The sequence below is a fragment of the Pelmatolapia mariae genome, linkage group LG14 (assembly GCF_036321145.2).
Source record: "Pelmatolapia mariae isolate MD_Pm_ZW linkage group LG14, Pm_UMD_F_2, whole genome shotgun sequence".
Classification (NCBI taxonomy): domain Eukaryota; kingdom Metazoa; phylum Chordata; class Actinopteri; order Cichliformes; family Cichlidae; genus Pelmatolapia; species Pelmatolapia mariae.
Window position 1 is genome coordinate 9152947 of NC_086239.1, and position 25682 is coordinate 9178628.

The 25682-nt window shown below is 41.9% G+C and overlaps 2 protein-coding genes across 3 annotated transcripts in view; both read left to right on the forward strand.

Annotated features, from left to right (window-relative positions):
• The first annotated feature begins 1333 nt into the window (after positions 1 to 1333).
• On the forward strand, positions 1334 to 15553 carry coq8b (coenzyme Q8B). Of its 2 annotated transcripts, none has more exons than XM_063494130.1 (16): positions 1334 to 1423; positions 1947 to 2128; positions 2786 to 2945; positions 3242 to 3447; positions 5092 to 5158; positions 6126 to 6200; positions 6584 to 6703; positions 6788 to 6873; positions 8880 to 9020; positions 9107 to 9188; positions 10793 to 10886; positions 11305 to 11446; positions 12222 to 12329; positions 12416 to 12481; positions 12692 to 12778; positions 14504 to 15553. In XM_063494130.1, coding segments are annotated over exons 1-16 (1923 nt in total). In that variant the 5' UTR covers positions 1334 to 1422; the 3' UTR covers positions 14810 to 15553. The 2 variants fall into 2 exon arrangements, with proteins under 2 accessions (XP_063350200.1, XP_063350201.1); XM_063494131.1 differs by having other exon boundaries at positions 2789 to 2945.
• Positions 15554 to 18142: 2589 nt separating this feature from the next.
• Positions 18143 to 25682, forward strand: part of numbl (NUMB like endocytic adaptor protein) — a 64920-nt gene continuing 57380 nt past the window's right edge. Inside the window, exon 1 of the mRNA XM_063493057.1 lies at positions 18143 to 18527. The gene's annotated coding sequence lies outside the window, so the exon portion shown is untranslated. The remainder of the gene's footprint in view (positions 18528 to 25682) is intronic.

A 25682-nucleotide genomic window follows, 5' to 3' on the forward strand; every position in this document is an offset into this window, starting at 1 on the left:
GATAACACAGTTTGACAGGCATAATATAGCGTATGATGCCAACAAAGTGCAGAAACATCCAAAGAAGAGCTTTGAATGTCCTTCAAGGAGCCTGGAGAACTATTCCTGAAGACTAATTAAAGACATTCTGTTCAGACTGTGTTGAAGAAAAAAGGTGATCGTGTCAAATATTGGCTTTCAAACTCATTAGAATTGTACAGTCTTTTTTTTTTTGGCTTCATTTATTTTTGGACATATTTCAATAATCCGCTACACCTATTTCTCACAATCTGCAATTTTGTTTATCAGCCTGGATCGGGACCATAGTTAAAACATTTCACTTTTAATCATTTTTATTAATTATACAGATCTAGTTAATACAGAGCATAAAGTTTTACTGCCCAGCAATTTCATAAAATGTGCAATAACTCTCAGTGTCAGCCTAATAACAGCTGTCACAGCAGCTCCACTTGATCAATAGACCACCCATAATTACAGCAGGAACATTTTCTAAATCCATAATGTAACGTCAGATTTTTCATTGGATTCCCTTTTTTTCTGTGTAAAATAGAAATGCTGGTTGTAAAAAAAAATTAAATAAATAACAAAAAAACAAAACAAAACATAAAAGTGGTGACACAAGAGGGATCATGAGGCCCATGAGAATTCTGTCATAAATAAATACCAAAATGAAAACTAGCTGAACCCCCCCCCCCCCCACAAAGGAGTTATAATGATTCACACTGCAGAAAGACCTTCTCTCTGCATTTACACGCATGAAGAGACCTGACTGCCCCATAGCAGTACTGTATGTCAGCCTCACGGAAGGACAAGATTCAACCATAAAGTAATGACTGATGTCTAAATAAATGCAGTCTGGTTACAGTAATAAATATGTTTCATTCTAAAGAATAGTAAAAGTGAAAAACAATGTGTCGAACATCTTTAAGCTGATATTTGAAAAAGTGAAGAAGTATATACATATATGTGCAAAAGGTCAGTATATTATGGCAGATAATGGTGAGGCAGGTGCAAACAGACAAAAGGACAAACACTTTGAACAAAATCTCTCAACTTTAGCTGAATTTTATAAATGAAAAGAAAACGTCTGCGTATTAATTCACTTCTCCGGTTTGGTAACCATAACTACACGCATGACACCCCTGCTTCTCATTGGTAGCTGCTCCGCTCAGTCCCGCCTAATACGGTTTGTAATTGGACAGACAGTTCAGATACAACCTTTCTATAGGCTGGCGTTCTGCACTACCATTCGTTAAACGAATACGCTTCCCGTCTTTCGTCACGCCTATTCACCCTGTGATTGGTTCGCAGTCAAGTTAGTCAAATTTTAACTTCCGGGTGTCGACTCGTTGCAAAATAGATCATTCCACTCTGCAGTCGTGGAAGTGGGCAGTCACTGAGATAAACCTGGAAAAATAGCGAAGTGAGTTACTTAATTTGGGAAAATTATTTTGTTTTCATTCAGCACTTCTCCGTATACCTGTTGTTAACTTGGGTCTAATTTAGATACCGTTAGCTAGCTAGTCTGCGAGTCCACGAGTTACACAACCTGGATAACACCAGGAGCTAACTTAATAGCTATTTGACATTCCCAATTGGATGCATGTGTCGTTTTCTTTAATTCTGACATTTCTTGCAAACATACTTAGCCTATATGTGGTATGGCTTACAGTTAGGAGGCTACACGTGACACCTGCCTCTTAAAAAATGGGCAGCTGTGTATATCCAAGGTTAAACGGGGTGATGATCATCTTGCGGTTTTTGCCCAGAACTATTTCTTTTACATTAATCTCTGAAGTCTAAAACTTCTACATTTTCTTTAAATGATCAGTTTTAGAGTATGGTGTGTGTGTTTGCTGTTTTGTATGCTAGCATTTTCCTGTATTGTCACTCAAACGTCTCATAACCTGTAACTTGAGTCCTCTCTCCCTCCTCTGTGCTTGAAGTGATGCTGTCAGAAGTCTTGAAGGTGCTGCGAGGAGCTGGTAAAGTGGGCTCTTCACTGGTCTCCACTCAAGGAGAGCAGCTCCGATTAATGGCCTGCAACTCCTCCCTGGGAGCAGGGGTCAAAGTTGCTCAGGATGTGGTAGAAGAACTGGTTGGCACATTTATGGGTGGCAGCAGTCAGGTGAGTTTAACTGAAAAATAAGCAGAAAGTAAAAAATAAACTGTAAATGCAAAACAAGCCATACATAAAAGGAGCCGTTAATGTCATAATTAAAAAACAAACAAAAAAATAAACAAAACGCTCTTGGTTCTTTGCTTGTCTTGAAAACAGCTCATTTAATCCCCTTTAAATTTGTCAGCTGTGTAAATGGGTATGTGAGTTTAACACAGGTTGAATAAGAGTTTCTTATATTTTAGCTAAAAGTTGCTGCCTGCTCCAATCTGTGTGTAGTGGGAGGGGCTGACATATAGGTACTCACATTTTTGTGAGACTGTTCACTGACATTTCTGTATTCCCAAACCTTTTACTTCTGAAGGGGTAGATAAAAGTGCCAAAGTCTTAACCTAACCTGAACCTGATTGTAAGCAAAAGTTCTAACCTATACAACATTTCATCTGACAGGCTAAAACTTGACATGTCATTGTATATTTTTTGTCTTGTTACCTGTAAATAATGACTTCAGTCACTCACCGATGCTCTTTTAAATGAGAGAGGGCTGCAAACCCACAATCTGCAAATTATAGCTACAAAAACGTGGATTACACTGCTCACTAAACGGACACTACAATAGTTCACTCAGCAATTTCTTTTTGTGTGTGTGTGTGTGTGTTTGTGCAGCAGCAGCAGTCAGTACAGGAGGATGTGTTTCCGGATGCGGAGGGCTGGGAGAATATGGACCCTGAAGAAGCAGCCAAATGGGCTGTGGGGTCCGATTTCCCCCCTGCTGAAGGGGAGCACAGCCAAACAGAAACGGGACCTGCAGCACAGATGCACACAGGTATTACTGAGTGTTTATCGAATATGGGATGCACTAACAGAGGTTTAGGGTAAGAATATAGAAATGGTATTGTTTGGTTTCCAGCATTGCTCCTTTTTATCCAGAATGTTTTAAATGTTTACCTCAACAAATATAAAGAAACCATTTATTTAGGTACTGGTCTTTTTAAATTTAACAAATACACATTTTAAAAAAAGAAAATAGCATCCTTATGGCCTCCATACCACGTGGCGTGTATATTTCAGCCAGTTATTGGCCCTTAAGTATTGTATTTTTTTTTCTTCTCTCTGCATTAGGGGTACCTCCTAAATCAGGAATGGCAGGAGGCGGCGCAGGCTGGCCTGGACAGGGTGCTCGCTTCCTTCACACCACCTCAGCCCTCCACCGGTACTACTTCCAGAGCAGGTCTCTCCACAACACTGTTGTGGCCAAGCTCACACCTGAGGACATCAAGAAAGCCCGGGAGGCAAAGCAGGCATTGGCCAAACCTGTCAAACAGAAGGTTGGTTTGAGGACGCCCGTGTGCAAATAGTCAGGTCCAAAAGGTTTTGAACAATGAAAAGTTTTGTGGTTTTGCCTCTGTGCACCACCACAATGGAATTAAACCAAATGATAAGAATGTGACTGAGCTGCAGACGTTCAGCTTTAATTCATTGGGTTTAATAAAAGTGTTATATAGTCCTGCACGATTACTTTAGTGGCTCCTAAAAATATTTTTATTTCATTGTCAGATAAGCATAACGCTGCTTTTACAATCATGTTGTGTGACATTCCTGCTAATGTAAAAATCTTGGCATCAATATAAAATGGTCCTCATTTACCTAAACTGAATGCTGCTCGTAGAAGGCAAATTAAACAAATTCATTAAAAAATGGTACCAAAACAGAACACAAAATAAAATGAACAGGGCTCTGCCTTTATTTTTGCATTGTGTTCTGATCCTTTTCATTAACACTTCATTGCTTAACACTTCATCAAACCTAAAAGAAAAACTTAAATGTATTGAATGAACTGACCAGCTCAGCAATAACAAAAAGGCCCGAAAAACCCCAGAAGGCAACTAAACGGTCAACTTCACATCATCTAACAAAGTTGAGGCACACCTTCACCTTTGTGGACGTATGCTTATCATCATCAAAGTCTACAGTCAAAAAATGCCTTGATGGATGGAAGTGCAGAGGGTTTACAATATGGTGCTGTCTGTGCTCTGATTAGATTCAACCAAATGTCTTGAGCCAACGCAAACTGCAGAAGCTACCCAAGAGTTTCTCGATGCAGACTGTTCAATGGCCATCTCATCCCAACCCAGTAGAACAGCGTTTCAGTTATCAAATACAAAAATGAATTCATAGAGACCCACAAACAAACAGCAGCTGGAATTAGCTGCAATAAAGGCCCGGTAGAGCAATTAAGGAAACACAGCATTTGGTGATGTCCATGGATTCTAGGCTTCAGGCAGTCACGTACTGCAAAAAATTTTCATCCAAATATTCAAAAGAATCCATATATTCTGGATGGTCTTTATTATGTTTGTCCTGTTATGTTTGGGCCTCTGAAAATGGGTGACTGTATCTAAAAGTGATGTGAATTCCTAAACGGTTAATGCAGTACTTTTGTTAAAGACCTTGAATTAAAACTGAAAGTTTGCACTTCATATCAGTGCATTATTTGAGTCATAATGTCATGTGGGAATGCAAACAGAGGGGAAAAAGCCAAAAAATATTTTCCAAATGCTTATGGAGCTAACTGTACACACACATGCAGACAGATACAATTAATAATATGCATTACTGTGGATGTATATCGTTGTATTACTTTGAGTTCATACATTTCATCTTATTTGAGTGAATGAACATATGGCCAAAACCCATAATATTTATCTAATGAGTTTCTGTACATATTCAGTCTTTTTGACTTTTAGTGTTAATTTAAATTATATTTTAATAATGATTTCTTTATGTGTGTTCTGTGAAAGGTATATATTTTTTCTCTTCCACCCACATGTCGTTGTTCCCAGAGTTCACGAGGTCTGTTTAGTCATATTTCTGCAGTAAAGTGAGATGCTGGAAGATTTGGAAAAGAGTCAGTCACCACTACAGATATTATTAATAACATTTTTTTCATTCACACGTTTGACTTTCTGCAGCTGAGCGACCGTGCCAAAGAGAGAAAGGTGCCCGCCACAAGAATCAGCAGGCTGGTTAATTTCGGGGGTAAGAGTAATCTGTTTTTGTTTACCTGCTCAATTTGTCTCTGGGTTTCAAATTGACTCCAGGAGCCGTCGGACAAAGATGATCGTTCACTAAAATGTCTAAGCTGGGAAACCCAAGTTTATCATGTGGTCCAGCACTGCTGGCATGTGACTCTGTCATAAGGTGACATAAATCATAACTCAGTAACCATCTTTAGTTGTGTGTAAAAAAAAAAAAAAAAAAAAAAAAAAAAAAAAGCTTAATAAATGCAATATATTCCATGATGTCAGGTGTGGACAAAGACACAATTGAATGAATTTTTCTGACACCACAAAAATAGATTTTAAATGAAAATTTCAGAAAAAAATGTTCAGTAAGTAACTGGAGAAATGACTTTCAGTACTTTGAAGATCTGGTGTTGAGTGTTTTCTTTTTTTCCTCTTTAAAAAAACAAAAAACAAACTTTTTGATTAGTTGACTTGTTGAGGCATGTGTGGTCCATCCTGCCATCACTACTGTTTAGTGATTTGACTGCTGATTGAAATGTTGGAGGCTCTTTTCTCCACTCAGATTCAGTGAAATTGTGCTTCATGTGAAGAATTTCCTGAATACTAATGTAACCTTGAGCCTATGGTGTGAAATCTACAAATCAATCCCATTATGAAGCATTTAATGTAAATCTAACAGTTCTGATGAGACACATTCAGTTACTTATGGATATTCTTGGAGTCTATTAACAATACTTTGGTATTTGTTTTCTCATTGACAACTGTTGGTTATTAGCTTGCCACTGTTACAATAAAAATAAAATTCTTGCTTCTTAATCATCAGAAGTCAGGAAGAGTTAAAGGTGTGGTAAAATATGTGGGGTAGTGAAGTATACTTCCATCCTGCTACATAGCAGCAGCTTCTGTGTGGGATTGGTGGTTTCCTCTAGCATGTCTTCAATGGCCCTGCAGTTAAAATTGCTTCTGTCCCTCTGCTGCAGGATTGGCGGTAGGGCTGGGAATCGGTGCCATTGCAGAAGTGGCAAAGCAGTCACTAGGAGGCAAACAAAAAGCAGGTAAAGATGTTTTACTGCTGTTCTCTCCTTCCATCCTGTAAACTAGCCTTCTGTCCTAGATGCTTGGCAGATTCAGCAGACAGATGGACGCCTGGTCAACCTTGAAAAGTTTCTAATGTGTCAATACCCGATAGGCCCAGGACAGGCTTTAGATCAGATATGCTAACAAGAATTTATAACGGCTTTAATATGTGTTAAATGAGCAGTGCTTGGTGATGTACCACTGCCTCAGCTTTTATGCTCCACTGTCCACAGTTGTCTCAGTTTAAGGCCAGAGCTTATTTACATGCAGCAGTTTAAATGAAATAAATGACTTCTGTCATGCTATGATACTCTTAATATGTTGCACCTAATATCATTACTAATACTGCTTCTGTTTACAGATGTAAGCTCCCTGCTAGACTCTCCCTTCCTGTCAGAGGCCAATGCTGAGAGAATAGTCAGCACTCTGTGTAAGGTCCGTGGAGCTGCTCTCAAGATAGGCCAGATGCTCAGCATACAAGGTAAACGCTGTAACACGGGCTTCACGCAAAATGCTCTTTAGATGTCCTCACAGGATTTTTCTGACAGTGGCTTTTTCTCTTCAGACAACTCCTTTATCAACCCCCAACTGCAGAAGATCTTTGAGAGGGTCCGACAGAGTGCAGACTTCATGCCCACATGGCAGATGACTGTAAGCCCAAGACCTGTTACTGGCTCTTCAGCTATTTTCACACAATTATTTCAATTCAGTTTTATTTACAAAGTGTGAAATGAAAACAACAGTCTCCTCAAGACTGTAAGGGAAAGACCTTATAATAATAGAGAGAAAACCCCAACAATAGGGCGACCCTACCATGAGCAAGTAGTTGGCGACAGTGGAAAGGAAACCCCCCCCTTTAAGTGGAAGAAACCTCTGGTAGAACCAGGCTCAGGAAGGGGCAGCCATCTGCCACGACCAGTTTTATCTAATCTTAGAAGCAGGAAATTGTCAGAATATGATGTGTGAGGACCCAAGGTGCAACACAGGCAGGTGGCAGTTTTTAAAAAGGCGAGCCCTTTATTGAGCTGATAAAAATCTCATGAGGCAAAACACAAAACTAAGCCAAAAAACAAATGTACACTACAATGAACCGTACACTGACGAAGGACAGAGGGAGACAGATATTGTCTATAAGCAGGAGGGTGATTAGGGGAAGTGGAGACACATGGGAAATACTGCGGGCGGAAAATCATGAATAACAAGACAAGGGACGTTCCAAACCCAATAAGAAGAGCCAGAATATAAGCAGACACTACAAAGGTTATAATAAATGCTAAAGAAAACTCACAACAAAATACAAGAGAGCCAAATAAAACATAAGAGAATCTAAAAAAACCCAAAGAATAATATAGTCTAAAGAAATTACAAACACAAAACTAAGATTCTAAAAACCAATGATCCTAACAGAAACTGGAGGTCATCCAGGTCTTTATGCCTTTAAGACATTTCTGCAGTTTAACTAATTGTTGTGTGTTATCTGGCTTCATGGATAGATAGAGCTAGGTATCATCTGCCTAGCAATGAAATGTATGCTGTGCCTTCTAATGATACTGCCTGAAGGAACCATGTACAATGTGTATAAAATTGGTCTTAGCACAGAACCCTGTGGAACTCCATAATTAACCATAGTGTGTGACGATGACTGCCCATTTACATGAACAAACCGGAGACTATTACATAATTGTGATTCAAACCACTGCAGCACATTTCCAGTAATTTCTGACAGTATCTAAACAAAGTGGCTTTATGTCTGAATGAGCATCCTGTTTGCCTTTCCATATCAGGATTCTTACTGGACAACAAGTAGTTCTATTTATGTCACTTTGAATGCGCCACAAGTCTGAACCTCATCCTGACATGTATCCTGTCATGCATAGCGGGTGACACTGTTGCCTGTTAAATATCTTGTGCATCTCAGTTGCTCAGGTCTCTTAAAAACATGATTGTTTTTGAGCCTATAACCACTCCTGCATTGTGGCTGGTTTACCCTCTACAGCATCTACTTCTTTAACCCTCCATAGGCACTCGTAAATGGATTTCAAACAATACCCATCCATCCGTTTCCTTAACCACTTATGCAATTCAGGGTTGTAGGAGCCTGGAGCCTATCCTAGCTGTTACAGGGAAAGAGGTAGAGTACTCTCTAAACAAGTACACCAGTCTATCACAGGTCTAACACAGAAAGACGGACAATTATTTGGATGCAGTACCGTGTTATGGAACTGGATTTACAACTACTTCAGCTATGTATTCATTGCTTTTATTTTCTGATGATTTCATATAGTTTTCACCTATATGTAAAAAGATGTAGACACTACAGCACCAGTTTGGCCTTTTATTTTCTTATCATAAAAGGCCATTTGGATATTTTGTAAATGCCTATATTGTTGTAATAAAAAGTTGAGCTTTTCAGGAAGCCCAATGTACAAATATCTCTACAGTAAGAACATTATTCACTACACTTTTTGGTGTTTTGATGATTGTTATTGGGAAGAATTGTGCGCTGTCCTTCATGTCAGATCAGTGCTGTTGTAGCAGCACGTGGTTACCAAACACCTTATTTAAGCCTTTTTCTTACATGTGCTATAGCTCGGGATCTTTAGCATTACCCAGTGTGATGTATGACAGTGCTGCAATCTGTGTTTCTGACTGTATAGAAAGTTCTGGAGGAGGATCTGGGGCCAGGCTGGCGAGAAAAGCTTTCTTCCTTTGAGGACAAACCATTTGCTGCAGCTTCTATTGGCCAAGTCCACCACGGGGTTTTAAAAGATGGTAGAGAAATCGCCATGAAGATCCAGGTAGGAGCTTATCGACACACTTGCGCAGTCTGTGTTTCACTCACTGCATTGGACTCGACTGTCTGTTTGTTACTTATTCTTCTCAGTACCCTGGTGTGGCAGAGAGCATCCGCAGCGACATAGACAACCTGATGGCAGTACTGAAAATGAGCGTGGCTCTGCCAGAAGGTAACAACTACAGGACTCTGTAGTGTCCTTTTTTGTGTCTGACTTTCCTCAGAGCAGATTAAAAATCAGCAAGATGTATTTAGTCAATAAGAAATTCTGATTTTTATTCATTTAGTTATTTATTTATTTGTAATCTTAAAACAACTGTACATTTCAAGTTTTTATACTACAACTTTCACCCATGTGTAAATTATAACCAGTGTCTCCACTATTTAAGACCACAAGGTGGTGCTATAGATGCAGGTCAAACTAGCTTTTTATCCAAGAGAGGCTTGTTTCAGACAGTAATAATTCTTTCATTATTAATAAAGAATTTGCATATTTATTTATTAATTGCCTAAAATAATAAGTAATTAGTTTATTTATGTAGTTTATGTGGTTTTTAACCTACCTGTTTGAGGGCTTTCCACAAACCTTTTCAAAGGTGCGTTGTTTAAGTGATTGCTGACACAGTTATTATAGGTGCATAATGGCTTATAGTTGCTGCAGAGCATAATTGGTGCAACCAGTTGAGTGACCACGCTGGATTTTAAGCTTTTATTTTATTAACTCACAGTGGAGAGATGACAGAATATGTGATGGGAGAGAATAATTAGATCCCTGGGGACATCTGTCCATGTCAGAGTAAAAGTGCTTATTTTTGTCAGTTGCGTGCTCGTCACGCTTTAATGCCAGATCAAATGAATAACTTAACATGAGCACAGCTCCATCTGTGGCAGGTCTTTTTTTGCTCCTTGCTTTTTTTTCCTTGCTCGGTGTTTTTATTTTTTTCAGCAATCTGCAGAAATAATCTGTAAAGCCATGCACATCCTAGTGTTCAATAGAATGGTTGCTAGATCAGAAAATGTCAGATGTAAAAACAAATTGATCCACACACCGAGAAGTCAGGAAGGGAATTACACGGCTAATAAAATCTGCAAATGGGAGCTGTTTGCTGCGCGGAGCAAGCTCTTCGCATTTCATCCAGTGGCAGCAACACTTGCTAAAGCTTCAGTATGCGTAGCGTTTTTGTGACTGTAGTTTGCTTTGTGCAGCTACAGTTGTTTATTTTCTTTGTGGTAACTGTACGCATTGCACTCTTTCACCAAACATCTCTCTTCATTTCTCACCCATGTTTGCACTGTAGCTCCGTGCCTCCCCTGAGCTTTCACACTGACACTCATATTGCATGTTAGGCACACATCTGGCTCTTTGGGGATCCTTTTCAATGTTGTCAGACACTTACAAAGACAATCGTAGCTTGTTGGTGGCAAATACTCACATTTTAACTCTGACACAGACTGTTGCCCTGTGGGATTACTCGCTCCCTATTGGATTAATTCATTTTTGTCCCAATTAACACTCTAAATAAAAAAAAAAAAAAAAAAATGGTAACCCAAGGCTTAGCTTGAATAATGCCTGGATTTTTCTTTTACCCATAGCCCACCAGTATACCAAAATACACTTTTAATGCAATGCCTACAACCTGATTTTGATTTTTTTTCTGTGTTCTCCCTGCTACATACTCATGCAGTATATGAATTATTTTTAGACAGAAGCTACCCTGCTCTGTTAGAAGATGACATGGTCTGTGTGTTTTCTTTGCACCATTTATTTTTCCACAGGTCTGTTTGCAGATAGCAGCCTGGAGGTTCTACAGAGAGAACTGGCATGGGAGTGTGATTATAAGAGGGAAGCACAGTGTGCCAAGAAGTTCAGGTAGGTTTCTGTTGAACCCAGGCCGGTGTTGTGCTGCTGTGTACCGTTTGAGCTACACTGAAGTTACAGGGTGGATTCTTAATACTTATGTCCTGGTAGCTGCCACAGACCATATACATTCAACCTAAGCTGTCTGGGTACACAGCTAGCTGATGTTTTTTTTATAATGTACAGTATACCAGTAGAGGAGCCAGATTATATATTGCAAGTGTAATTAGTAAATCAAGCATCACATTTAGCATTTCTTGGTAATCTTTACTTAATTATAATGCAGGCAGTAAAGGTATAGTTAACTGTCTTTGCGTGTGATTTGCCATTGGTTTTGCATATTTTCAATTTTGCAAATAACCTAATCATAAATCATTAAGTTTTTTTTTGTTGTTTTTTTTCTTGCTCTCTCTCGTACCTCGGCCTTTAGATCACTGCTGGAGGGAGACGAGTTTTTCCAAGTCCCCGAGGTGATTGATGAGCTGTCAGGCCACAGGGTGCTCGCCATGGAATTGGTGCAGGGCGTCCCACTGGACATGTGCGTAGAGCTGGACCAGGAGACCAGGAACCAGGTGTGTTTTACTTCAACAGTCAGGCGAATTTCATTCATTTGTCAGATGTCTAGGTGCTAGGGTTTGAACTGCGCTGGAATACAAGGGGACGTTATTGTGGTGGTGATGCTCAACTGGGTTAAAACAAAAAAAAAAGAAAATCACATTAAAATGCTTCAGTTTAAAATATGCATAGTGAAGTAAAGGTCATCCAGTTTTACAGAAGACTCAGTGAAAATCATCCACAGGGGCAGTCTTGGGCTGGGAAGCCTGCAATTAGAGGTCCATGACAGTCTGGAGCTCTAATTGTAGGAACCAATTAGAGCTGAAAGCCTCTGATGAGCAGGAGCAGATTGGATAGCTCTGCCCCCATACGAGGCTTTTGTTAAAGACTTACCCTGTCGCCAAGTCTAAATTTAAATATGTGTAGAGTTTGTGAGGTCTTCACCTTCCATTTGTAATTGGTAACAAAATTTAAAGCAATTTAATCACAAGTTTTGACATGTGTTGTACTCTGACAAGTGCACATTCATATAAATCTCTCAGAACAAAATGACTTGGTGGTAAATTATTCAGCAGCACCTACAGTGTGGAAGTGATACTCTGTGTCACTGTGGAAATATGTGTTTCAGAGCTGAGATAAGGCAACAAATTTTAGACAGAGTGGACACAGTGTGGCAGGGAATCACAGCACCATGAGAAGGCTACACAGGATAGGATCCAAAAGGTGGAAGGAAATGTCACATTGTTAAATGACAGCATGATGGTGAACACAAGCCTCTTCTCTCCACTTCAGATCTGTTCCAACATCCTGCAGCTGTGTCTCAGGGAGCTGTTTGAGTTCAGATTCATGCAAACGGATCCAAACTGGGCCAACTTCTTCTACAACTCAGACACCAACAAGGTGGGGCAGTCATGCCATGTTTAAACCAATGTTAAATGTTAATAGAGATGTCAAATACAGCAGATTCATTTCACTCTTGTCTTTAGGTTGTTCTTTTGGATTTTGGAGCGTGCAGAGGCTACCCAGAATCCTTCACAGACGACTACATACAGGTATGATAAATCTGCCCGCAGTCAACCTCGTAACATGATTTATGCATCAAGGTTTCTCTCAATAATTTAACGTCGGAGCCTTTAGTTAAATTTTGTGTCAGCCAAGGCAAAAAAAAAGAAAGAAGAGATTGTGAACAGTCGCATGCATGTGCACACATTCAGCCTGAAAGTGGAGCTCCGTAAATAAACAAGATTGTGTTGTGTGCTCAGGTGGTTTATGCAGCTTCTGTCGGCGATCGAGCCACCGTTCTTTCCAAATCCAAGGACCTGAAATTCCTGACGGGCTTCGAGGCCAAGGTAGTTTTATTTTAGTCGCTGGTGCTGCTCCTGTGCTGATTTATTTTTGATATGCTTTATCTGTTTTTGTCTCTTTTGTGTTCTCAGTTTGTTTGCATTCAGCACTGTTTCACTGCAGCGCACAGCCCTTATGCTCTTACCCCGTTTCACTATGTGTTTACTAAAGAAGTCTCCCTTTTGTTTTCAGTAGATGAATGCAATATGATGCTTACCTGATTTATAACTTTGACTCATTTCAAGTTAAAGGGTCTCTTGTCATGCACCTGAGGACTGCTTGCAGAGTTGCTGCTCTGTGGAAGTCCAGTTCTAACCACTTAAGGTTGCCCTTCTGCTATTTCATCTCTTCTGTATCAAACTGCTAATGACAGCCATTTCTCTGGTTACAACCCAGAGACCAAGCAGGAGTCGTCCACAGTGTTGTAGCCCAAAGGCAGCGCTTCAGGTCAGGAGCATGGGAGGAAATTAAGCAGAAAAAACTTAAGCTGTTGTTTGCTGGCAAACAGCACCCTGAAATAACAGGAGTTTTGTGTTGACACGATTGGAATCTTTACTCACCTGATTTGACTCCTTGCTCCTCGGTCCCCCTCAAGTTGAAGCATCATTGTTTTGACACGCTTGAGCAGATGTTGCAAAGGGAAACAATGGATTTTACACACAGTCTTAAAATTACAGCTGCAATAAAAGCAGATCAGAGGTGCACAAGAAGAAGATCTTGAAGAGGAGATCTAAACCAGCGGTCTCCAACCTTTTTTGCGCCACGGACCGGTTTATGCCCGACAATATTTTCACGGACCGGCCTTTAAGGTGCCGCGGATAAATACAACAAAATAAAACCGAAAAAAAGAAGATTTATTCATAACACACGTGAAAAGACCCAGGAAAACCGAGTTAACAATAAAAACGATAACAAAATAACGCTGAAAACCGATAAAAACCCTGAAAACCATACATTTCACACCTGAGCCTCAACTCTCGCGGCCCGGTACCAAACGACTCACGGACCGGTACCGGCCCGGGGGTTGGGGACCGCTTATCTAAACTACTTTCATGGCCACAGGTGTATAAGGTCAAGCACCTAGGCATGCAGACTGCTTCTACAAACATTTAAGAAATAATGGCTCAGCAAATTCCAGCGTGGTACTGTTATAGGTTGCCACGTGTGTGACAAGTCCAGCCGTGAAATTTCCTCTCTGCTAAATATTCCACAGTCAGCTGTTTGTGATATTTAACAAAGTGGAAGTTAATGGTAATGAAAGCAACTCAGCCATGAAGCTGCACACCAGTGCACAAAGCAGGTCCTTAAAGACACAGATGAGTGAGTTTGGTGTGGAAGAACTTGACTGGCTTGACCTCAACCCGATAGATATTGAAGACTGTTAGCCAGGTCTTCTTGTCCAACATCAGTGTCTGATCTCACAAATGTGCTTCTGGAAGAATGGTCAAAAATTCCCATAAGCACACTCTTAATTGTGGAATATGGCTTATTAAACCCTATGGATTTATAATGAGATGTCGCTCAAGTTCATATGCGTGTGAAGGCAGACAAGCAAGTACTTTTGGCGTGTATCAGCCTATGTGTGCTATTAAAGTGTCATTTAGTCATTTATTATATGAAATATGACTCAATTAAAGAAAATGCATGTAATTATATATACAGTCCAAGATATCATGCGTACTTAATGCTCTGACATGCCTACTGTAATTCTTCTTCCTGCTCCACGACAGGCCTTCGCAGATGCTCACGTGGAAGCGGTGATGATTCTCGGTGAAGCCTTCGCATCCGCCGAGCCCTTCGACTTCGGCACTCAGAACACTACTCAGCGCATTCAGAGCCTCATCCCAGTCATGCTCCGCCACCGCCTCACCCCTCCACCTGAGGAGACCTACTCCCTCCACCGCAAGATGGCCGGCTCCTTCCTCATCTGCTCCAAGCTGAAGGCGAAAATACCGTGCAAGGACATGTTCCTCGATGTGTACCAAGCCTACATGCAGCGTAGGCAGGCCGGGCATGCAGCGCAGGCTAGGGCTTAGCAGTTCTGAGACAAGTTTCTTAATTTGCCTTTCTCAGAGTGGCTCAGGAGCACAGAGACAGAAAAGAGTCACACTTAATTCCACAAGTGGAGCCACTGGATTGGACGTACATCATGTCAGTAATAACAGACTTTGCCAGCGTGCTCTAACAAGGACCACAAATGACTTTTGCTGCTACACGTCACTCACATCAGTGTGAGGATGTTGTTAAGGATGTCCAAACACAACATTTTGGTGTGACCTTTACTTTTATGTACAGATAAAAATTAAACAATGAACTGATCACAGAGAAGTGCAGGCTTTCTGATTAAATTTTGTAAAAGCAAACACACAAAGCAAGGAGAGCTGCATGTTCTGTTTGTCCTCCCAGCTTCAGCTGGGTTTGCCTGCGAGCTCCACCTTATTTTTAAGTGGAGCGAGTATCTTCTGTCTTGGGGGGTGATGATACTGCCCCTGCTCTGAATCACAGATGCTGCCAACTACCGAGCCCTGTTTTTATAGAAGGCATTTTGTGCTTGCTGATGAGTTGGTGAATAAAGCTTTCACCTAAATGTGATGGCTGCCAGCCGAGATGAGCAGATTATCAGATTAATTAGAGAAGACAGTCTAATGGACCCTACAGAATAATGGCCTTGCATTATAAAGTGCACTTGGCATAAAACTCCATAACATGAAGTACCGTCAGCTCTTTTTCATGTTTATTTATTGCAAATACCTGTACTGTATCTTTAGAAGGCAGTGTGCTGTGCATGTTTTACTTTTGTAATGAAATAAAATGTGAAACAGTATTGTTTGTGTGTTTGTCACAAAGTGAGCTTTACTGGCAGGTGTCAAGAGTCTACAAACAAATGATTCTTCCACACCCTATTGATCTTTCCGTTTCACATTTAGACCTGTTTTGGGAAATGTCAGTGACCAGAGGCCATGTTTGACCTCATCGTTTTCCTGCAATGGTCTTGTATTGACAGTTACGCGTAATAATAGTAGTTGAGCTGAAATAATGTTAGATTTGAGCTAATGGTGGCATTGATGGAGCTGTGTTTTCCAGGAACTATTTTCGTTCCAAGGCAGTGCTGCCAGTTTAGTCTGCGACCAAGCCATTAGAGCACTACGCAGCTGACTGCAAGGCTCTCACACAATCATGGGAGCAGAAGTACTGGGCCTTCACTGGCATTATAAAAACCTGATGGAGAGAGAGAGATTGGGGAGGGGGCTTTGACTGAGTCCTTCCACTGAGCTCCGCGACATCCTGCACAGTACAGCTGCTGAGCTGCTCCTACAGCGAGGTCGGCTCGTTCCTGCACTCTGCATTGGAATCAAGTTTATTTTCCTGAGTCTTGGAAATGGGCCGCTGCACATGTACAGAGAAGAAAAAGCACATTCTTCTCTTGTAGTTTCACGCAATGGAAAGTTGGAGTGCTTCTCTGCGTGTAAGAAGCAGCTGGCTTCAGTTTATTGGCGCAGAGTTAGCCTTTTTTTTTCTTGGTCTCAGACCTTTCACTGAGGCTCAACATTGGACCGGTGTGAGGTGATTTCTACCAGAACCAACCTGTTTATGAAGTGTTAAATGTGGTGCGTATGAGAAAACGTATTGTCATTGAAGGTGTCACTGTTTATATTTTGTTTGTGTGTAAAGACAAAAAGTGAGTAGTAATTTTGGTGAAAAATGTGACCATGATGGAAGCAGTCTCAAACTTTCTCCTCTCCAACATTAAGCGGGATGTAATATATGATTCACTTATAAAATACCTACCCACATATATAATAGTCAGAATTACTGCCACCTTTGTCACTAGTTTTAATCAGACCAGTTTTAATTAGGCTATTGCAGACTTACTGGTATGTTTTTCTTCTAGAATATGATGTTGAAAATGGTTTTTGACAAGCTCCAGCGACATGTTTGTATATAATCTGAGCACTGTTTGCAGCACAGTATTCATCACAGCTGTGTGTGATGTAATGTGTGAAGTATATCGCCAGAAAAATACACGCTTAACACTTACAAACACCGGCTGCCACTCCAGTTAGCTAAGAACAGGAAACTGAGGGTACAATTCCCACAAGCTCACCAAAACTGGACAAAAAAAGCTTGGAAAAAATCGCCTGGTCTGATGAGTTTCTGCTTCTGTTGTGACATTTAGATTATAGGCTCCATGTCCAGGATCATTCCTTTGTGCCTACAGTGTACCCATCTTCTAATGGCTGCTTCCAGCATGATCCTGCACCTTGTCACAAAGTTTAAATCATCTCAAACTGGTTTCTTGAAACTGACAGTCAGTTTAATCTGTAGTCACCAGATCTCAATCCAACAGTGCACCATTGAGAGTGAGAACTTCCAGCTGACAAATATGCAGCAACTATGTGATGCTGTCATGTCAATATGGACCAACATCTGTGAACATGGTACAGGGCTAACATCTGTTTTCATGACTTTGCTGAATCTGTGCTACAAAAAATGAAAGAAGTTCTGAAGGAAGGTCTGATCTGGTACTAGGAAAGAGTAACTAATAAAGCAGCCATGCGTTCAGTATGGACTTTTTAACATTTAACAATCTACGAACTTTCTACATCATTGCTTCACAATATGTAAAATACTTCTTAAAAATCTTTGAAAAGAAAGCGCTTGTAATCTTGGAGAAATTCAGTGTTAGAGGGCATAATTTAACTATATTTGCTAAATCTAGTTAAAATATTGTGCCTTCCTAAAATGGGTGGGTGTCCTCTTAGGGCAGGGATATCAAACTTGTGGGCCACATACAGCCCACTTTGATGTTAAGTGGGCCGAACCAGCAAACCTCCCCCTTCTGTCAGTGTAAAGTGATTTAACTAAACATTTAATTGCATTTAATACAAGAAAAAGAAGTGTAATTTCAACAGTGCGTCTCAGTCGTTGTACATGAAAAAGAAATGCAGTTGTAGTAAATGAAAGACATCTGTCAGAACAAATAGACACATTTGTAAAATGACAGAAAAACGTTCTGGTAGCTCACTGCCCAGACATAATTCACATTCATTCACTGACAATGAAGCTAAAAGTGGGCTGGACTGGAGTTTTTGTCGGCCGATTCTGGCCCCCGAGCCTTATGTTTGACACCTGTGTTTTAGGGAGGCACGGGGACTTTCTTAAAACAGGGCTATAGTAAACCGTGAATCACAGCAGGTTAGATGCCGCACGGTGGCGCAGTAGAGCAACAGAACCACAACGCTGTGCTTTTTTTTCTTTTCTGGAAAACATCAATGGGAAGAGTAGATTTGCATGTCCGGCCGTCTGTGCCAATGGGCGCACTGGGAAGGCTGGGTTAGCGGGTGGAGCCGGGGGAAGCAGCCCAGTAAGTGCACAGTCAACAACCAAAGCATCCGAGATTACTACACCGATTCCACCGAAATCAGCCCCCCCTCCCGAAACCCCAAGTCGGTGCCTTTTTGGGAAAATATCGCTTTGATTGCACGAATAAGACAGACTCCCTGCTTTTTAAATTTTTTTTTTTTTTTAAATTGTGCCTGCGTGTTTATGTGTGTGTAGGCTACGCCGACCAGGTTGGTTTGCGGCTCCACGTCGCCTCCACTCCATCGCTTTGGTAGTGCGGATGAAGAGGGGATTTTTGTTAAATTACACATTCCGCCTGATTCTCGTACAGGGCTAATTTATTTGTGTCCGGGGTCCTGGATTTACACAGAGGAGGAGGAGCGGGGAGCCGATCATCCGTCGTTCTCTTGGGTGAGTTCACTGGATTCGCGTCCAATCTGGCATCCCGATTTACTGACACTTCCAGCCTTATTTAGCAATCCGGTAATGTCTCCATAACGACTGGACCCACAACCAAGAATGGAGCCATCCACTCAGCGTGCGTTTAAATTCTTGATGTAAATAGTTTGGGAGCTGATTTAATGTTTCATTGGAAGTGCACCGCTCTGATATGGACCTCGCCAGCGGGCCCATATATGTGAAATGAATGAAATGTGGCAGCCTCGGTCTTTATGATAACAGCTCACAGCTGTGATCCATCACCAAAGACCACAACTACACTGTGCCTGGACTCTGGTCGACTCTTTCACGCCAACTGCGTGCACACAGGTTGTCTAATTGTGCAGGAGTCTCCAGATAATGCTCTAAAAATTTAAGAAAAGCTCCAACTTTATTGTTGTATTGTTGATCTATAGGTGTTATAACCACCCTTTTACAGCATTTGTGGTCTGGAAATCAGCTTTATTTGATCTTTAGTGGCAAGGTGAATGAGATAATGTGTTATTGATTGAACTGAAAGTAGTAACTTATTGGTTCATGGGATTGTTTTAGTTTTAGCCAACCTCAGCTTGTGTGCAGAGGCCAATATTTCCATTAATCTCCAGGATTTTCTGCATTATCTCTCCATTGCATCACGCCATGTGGGGAATCGTGCCTTTTGGGCGTGTTTGCATCATTTTCAAAGTTGGGCGTGTTTGCATCATTTTCAAAGTTTTCTTCCAAGGGTGTATCTTTCTTTGTCTCATTGCTGCCTGTTGTGTTTTGGAAAGAATGTAAAGACGGGGGGCAAAGGATGCAAAGTGCATCGAGAACGGTGACATAATGCAAATTACATACATGCACACGCAAAGCGTGGCACATGCCTTCGTACACAGGGCTGGGTAATGCATGCAGCTCTATTGACTGTGGAGCTCCATCTGTTCCATGACATGGCAGTCCTCAGACAGCCAGTCATGCTGTTAGGGCTGGTCTGTGCTGACCCACTGGCTCAGAGTGAGGACACAGGAGTCACTTAGGGTGTGTTAAAAGCGTAGTATTCTTAGAGTACTAGTAGAGAGGGGCGCAGACTGTCTCCTACCATCGGTCCTAGACTATTTGCATGTGCAGCTGGAGGGTAAGGCTTAAGTTGAGGCTTGTGGAGCTAGTCTCAGTCGTGGATTAAGCTGCAGGATGAGGAGTTTGTTTTGGAGTGTGTTCTGTTATGAGGCATGATTTGATTTAGAGATGTGGCTAAAATATGGTAAGGTTTAGTCCACACCTGCAACTTACTTGAGGTTAGGTTTGTGAGTGAGGCTGAATGGAGAATAAGTGGAATCTACAGTTATGGTTTCAGGATGGAGAACAGGAAAAAAACAAAACATGTTTGCTCCAAAGTTTGGCTTAGAAAGGCTGGAATGGGCCTGGGGCAAGTGACGCTAGAGGACTGATGATTAGATCTATGATGAGGCTGAAAAGAAGGGTTTGTGTGGTTAAAAGATTTCAGTTTGGTGTAAAGAAGGGCTAGTGCAGTCTAGTGAAGGGACCTGAACGAAGAGCACATTGGTTTAGAGACTGGCTGTAGAGGTCGTAGTTTTGGTTTGGGACAATCTGAAGCTTGAGACATACTAACGTGATCTGGGACTTCAACTGATGAAGGAGAACGCGTGATTAAAAGGTGGGGCTGGAAGAAGTTTGCTCTAGGGATGTGACTAGAGGCACGCTATGTCTCCAGAGCCGAGGGCCGGGGATGGAAGAGAACGAGTGACAGAGAGAGAGGAGTGGCAACTCTGGAAGTCCAAACCAAGTGACTGCTGAACATAAATTGCCTCTGATGTAGCTAATCACTGCTGCACTTCAGTCATCACAACTAGAACATAATTACACCGCCCCCATATACACAGCAGCACACACACACACACACATCAATGCATAGACACACACACACTCCATTTCCCCTCAGACCATTTCCCCTGTCCTCGAGCTCTGATTGCTGCATTAGGACTTGGCTGTCTTTTGTTTTCCACATACACGCACACACGCACATGAACGCACAAGGGGGAGGGTTGGGCCAGCTGAAACCACAATACAGCGGGGCGCAAAGGTCATCCAGCTGGCCAATCAGAGCGATGTCTGGGTTAGCTGGTAGTGGAGGAGGGCGTTGCTCCCCCCCTTTGTGCTGGTCAGGGTGGGTCTCCTAAACAAGCAGCACCACTTCCAGCCCCTGCCCTGCTACTGCCGGCCCGGCAGCAAGGCCGTGCTTCCTCAGGGCAAAGTACAGCAGCCCCTGGCGACTGTGTGGGACTGCAGGTTAGGGTCTTTTTTAGGTTGTAGAGGAAATCCTTTATTAGTTTGTGAATAGTTTGAAGATCTTTTGTAAACCAAATGCTTCTTCAAAACTCGATTTGTTGCTGAGAAAGATTACAAGTATGAAAAGTTATGACCGAAACTATAAATTATGTGTGGAGCGCCACTGAGGTGTTTATTCCAAATTGACTGCAGTGCTGCTCGGTGACTGCTTGTGTAAAGAGGATTTTTTCTTCTTCTGCTGTATGCACAGCAGTTGTGATGTGTGGGTGTTAATGAATGAAAGCAAAAAAAAATACTCCGCAAATAAAGCCCGTAAATTGATTACAGAATTCTGCTTCTGCTGGCGGGATTAATTTAGAGAACAAGATTTTAAATAATGAGATTTGGCGTACCCCGAAGACGCTGAGGAGAGGAAGGATGGAGGGAGGAAACGCTCTGAGTCGGGTGCCCGGATAGAAAGGTGGGGTGAGAAAAGATAAGGAGAGGCAGGAAGTCTGAGGAGGTGCGGGAAGAAAGTGATAAACCAAACAGGAGGAGGTTTAAAATGTGGGAATGAGCCGTGAAGGCCATCGCTGGGTATCACGGTTCCTTTGAGGGATGTTTGGATGTGACCACGTCAGGCTGAGCAGAACCTCTGATCCAGAAGATGTCATCACATGCATGTTTCTACACACAAACACACACATACACACACTGCTTTCTGATGCCTAAGTGCCTCCAGTATGTGCTGAGTGGGCTTATCTGATTTCTGAAGGCTAGTTAAATGCAACCACTCCTATCTACCATATAGCCCCATTACTGCACGCACTAATGGCATGCTCACAGTACAAAGACATGGTGCTATAGTATTTATTTTGTATGTGAGTATGTTTGTGTGCACATGTTGTGCTCCTACCAGTGCGTATTACGTTGAGTCTAGATTGATAAACGAGTGAAGGGATGGATTTGAATGCCCGTCTAGTGGACGCTCATGTGTGAAGGCAGCAATTTGTGTTTTCTCAGTTTGTTTGACCATGCATGCGCGTAAAGGGATGCTGACTGGCTTGTGTGTGTGTGTGTGTGTGTGTTCGCCTGTTTCCTTGGCAATCAGCAGTTTGTCTTTGCTTCAGTGGCGTTTTTCTCTGCAGATAACAAGAAAAGTGGAAATGGGTCTTTCTCAGCAGCCGCAACTCCGAGTGGAGAACTCATCACAACTAATAACTGTCACTCGGAGCAGCCAGGGTTGCGTTTAAAAAAAAAAAAAAAAAAAAATCTCATTGCTCTCTCTCTCTTTATTTTTTTTGATGACCTATTTTAGCCGGTTTAGCTGTTGAAGCTCAGATGCAATATTGCGATAAGGAACCTGCGTCTAAAAATACCTGAAATGAAAAGAAAAAAAAAAATCCCACCACATCCTCTCCCTTAGGGGTTGGTTTGATCTATATCCTTTTCCAGGCTTTTAGCAGCTGCTCTTCTTGCTGCCCAATAGTTTTTATGTGGTTTGTTCCAAATTGCACCTAGAAGCCACTGAACAAATGTCCAGTATTGAACACTTTTGACCACATACATTTTTGTAACGAGAGGTTTTTCACGGTCTCAGGGTCAAACTGTGGTGGAATTGCCAAATAACCAATTTAAAAAACATAAATCAGAACATTTAGTACCGTGTTGAAACAGCCTCAACAGTTTGCACATTCTGTTCTTCTTCTTCTTCTTCTAACCCTTTTATCCCCAGCATGTCCGCCTTCACTACGTCCTTTTCCTCCTGCCTGGCAGCTTCATATTCAGCATGCTTTTTTCCATTGCATCCACTCTCCCTCCTGTGCACATGTCCAACCCTGAGCGACCTGAGCTGTCCCTCTGATGTCCTCATTTCTAATCCTGTCCATTCTGCTCACTCCCAATGAAATCTGACCATCTCCAGCTCCACCTCCTCCTTTTTGTCAATGCCAGCATCTCCAAACCGTACATCACAGCAGGTCTCACTACCATCTCGTAAACCTTCCCGTTTCCAAAGCCAGGCACAGAGCCTCATGGATTACAGCTATTCTTGGATTCCATGTAACTGTGTGAAAAAAGTTAGGATTGCATGACAGGAACTCTTCCATGTGATCTATGCAGAGATACTAAATGAGCCCGGGCGGCCTGCGTGGACCGTAGTGCCTCAGATGAACGTAGGCATTGTTAGTTTCAAATCTGGAGTTATTTACAGTTCCCACAGCCCACCTACAATCACTTTCCTCCTTGCCTGCACAGTTTTCTGCAGACACGGTTTAAAATGATGCAGGCTTCTCTGCTGCACAATTTTAGAGCAATGCTGAGCGAGAGAAATTGTTAGCAACAGAAAGAACCCAAGTTAAATCTTCCAGAGCACAGAGGGGCCCATTCACTGTGTGAAGAGAGTGTGTGAGGGAGAGAGAGGGTTGTGGGGTGGTGGCAGTGGGTGAGATGGGGTTGGGTTAGAGGAGAGGGGTGACTACGCTTAAAGCGGTGTGCATCTGTGAAGACTGTGTTGCAATAAGCAGTCAGAGAGGCAGAGTGGCAGAGGACATACGAGAGGGATCAAACTCTGTCTTCGTGCCTCTGTACGTTTGAGTGTGTGCGGCTCAGAGGGGGCACAGAGGCTACTTCCAGCTAAAACACAAGAATGAGTCACTGGAGAGAAACGCATCAGTGTCTGCTCTGTGGCTCAGTGAACATGTATGATTCTGTGTACATGTACAGCAGTGCGCTCGTCAAAAGCTGTTTAAAAAGTCTGCACAGGCTAGGCCCTCGGTTTGCGTGGCCTTTAAATGAAATACTTACAAAGTTTATAGATTCTTAGAGCAGTGCACAGAGCCCCACTAAAGAAATCATCCAGACTAATGAACCAGCTGACATTAGCTCACCGCAGATACGGTGAAATCCTTTCAGTAGATATCTGAGACACTGGGAAACATTTTATTATGCGTAAAGCTGTTAGCTCCACATCTGAATGTGATTAGGACAATTTAGATGAAAGTGAAAAACAGCAGTTTTACTTGCATTCAAGCAGTCCCTGTTAGTGTTTGTAGCTGGATCAAAAGAACTCTTTGAAAATATCAATTTAGAACAACCAAAAATACTTCATTAGCTCTCAAACGTTCCACTCCACACTAGCTTCCAATAACTTACAGTATAATCCTCACAGCTTCATAGTCAAAAATAATCAGTGTTTATCTCAAACTGGACCTTCAGTTCATTCACTGACTGTAACAGGCTGTTTAACATCCTTCCCCCTTCCTTTAAGTTCACTTTCTTCTGATTGGTTGCCCCTCCAAACAGAAGGTTTAGACAGCTGGTTCTTTGCACTTGAGGTGCTAATATTAGGATGTCCTCTCTATCATACAGAGCCCAAAAAGTTGTTGGAAAAAGAGCTTTTAGCTCTCAGGGAGAACTTGCGCGTACACTGACCTATTATTTGAAGCTTGCGACACACAGCCGTGTAAATATTGATGAGTAATGAATGTCACGTTGAGTTTTTATAAATTCAGCACCTTACACTACACACTGTAGTAACCCATGCATTTCTTGAAGGAAAAACTGTGGAAATCAGTTTAAGGTGTGACGTCTGAAAACAAAAGTACCCGAGGGGGCCGTGCAGACCCAAGAAAACACTCTAAGCTATACCTGTCCAGTGATATAGATAATGTCCCAATACATTTTAGATGGCACCCAAACAGTTTTTGCAGAGGATAAAGTAAAATTTGATATCAGTAACAAGTGGACGTGTAAAAATGACGCCCTGAGAAATGAAAAATAAGTGCTAAATAAGCTGCACGTGTTTTTTGGCCTGTTGGAACCAGTTTGTGTCTCGCTCCCGCTACACTGCACTCGTAAAACGTACGACGGCACTGTGAATGTGCCAGCGAGGCTTTCGCTTTATAAAACATCCTCTCTGTTTACTGGTGCTATGACTCATGGTTGCTATAGTGAGGAGGCTCTGACAGCAACGCAGCTGATTAGGAGCATCTGACTCCACATGACTGTACCCCCCTTCATCTCTCTCTGTCTCTGTGCCTCCACCGGTCCGTCTCTCTTTCTCTCTCTGGAGTTCTGCATCTTTCCATTTCTTGCTCTGTTGCTATCTTTTCACTCGCTTCTCCTCTCCTTTATTTCCACTGTTCGCTTCGCCTCGCGCCTTTCCTTCCCCTTTGCTTCTTCCTCCACATCTTGTTTTATTCCTGCAGCACTCACCAACCTTTAATATACCTCGTATAGATTTTCTTATTTAGGCAGGTGTGAAGGGCAGCAGTCTATCTTAAACTCTTATGACTTCTCTGATTTCTTTTACTTGTCTTTCAATCATCTCCATCTGTTTGTCTTTCTGTGGTGTCCAGCTGCACGCCAGATGCAGCTCACTCTCCGAGCTGCTGGCATCACGATCGCGATCAAGGGAGGAATAGCTGGAAAGGATCCCTCATGAAAGACAAGAGATTGTCCTTTTAATGCACATGAGAAGTATTAATAAAGATACAGATTTCACGAAGGAAGTAAGAATAACCTATTAAAAAACCCTCACACCACAACTATTAACCACAATTGAATCACCCTGCTGTTGAGACTGAAATAACCTATTACCCATCTTATCACCCACTGTGCCGAGTACCACAGACATGCTCTAAATCCTCATGGGGAAATTATAGCAATGCCACTGAATACTGTTGAGTGTACCTCACAGGAGCACAGCGAGATAACATGATAATGTTTGTAGTAAAATTAGCAGTTACATAAGGGATATTTGTAGAGTTTCAGGAATGAAAGGAAGACCTTGTCAGCAGACTACAACCAGAGGAAAAATCCTTATTAGCAGACTAGAAAAAGCTCTAGAGTGTAGAAATAAAA

Coding starts and splice junctions, on each gene's coding strand:
- coq8b (XM_063494130.1), top strand. Junction 2,946..3,241: donor TGCAGCACAGATGCACACAG/GTATTACTGAGT, acceptor TCTCTGCATTAG/GGGTACCTCCTAAATCAGGA. Junction 11,447..12,221: donor ACCAGGAGACCAGGAACCAG/GTGTGTTTTACT, acceptor TCTCCACTTCAG/ATCTGTTCCAACATCCTGCA.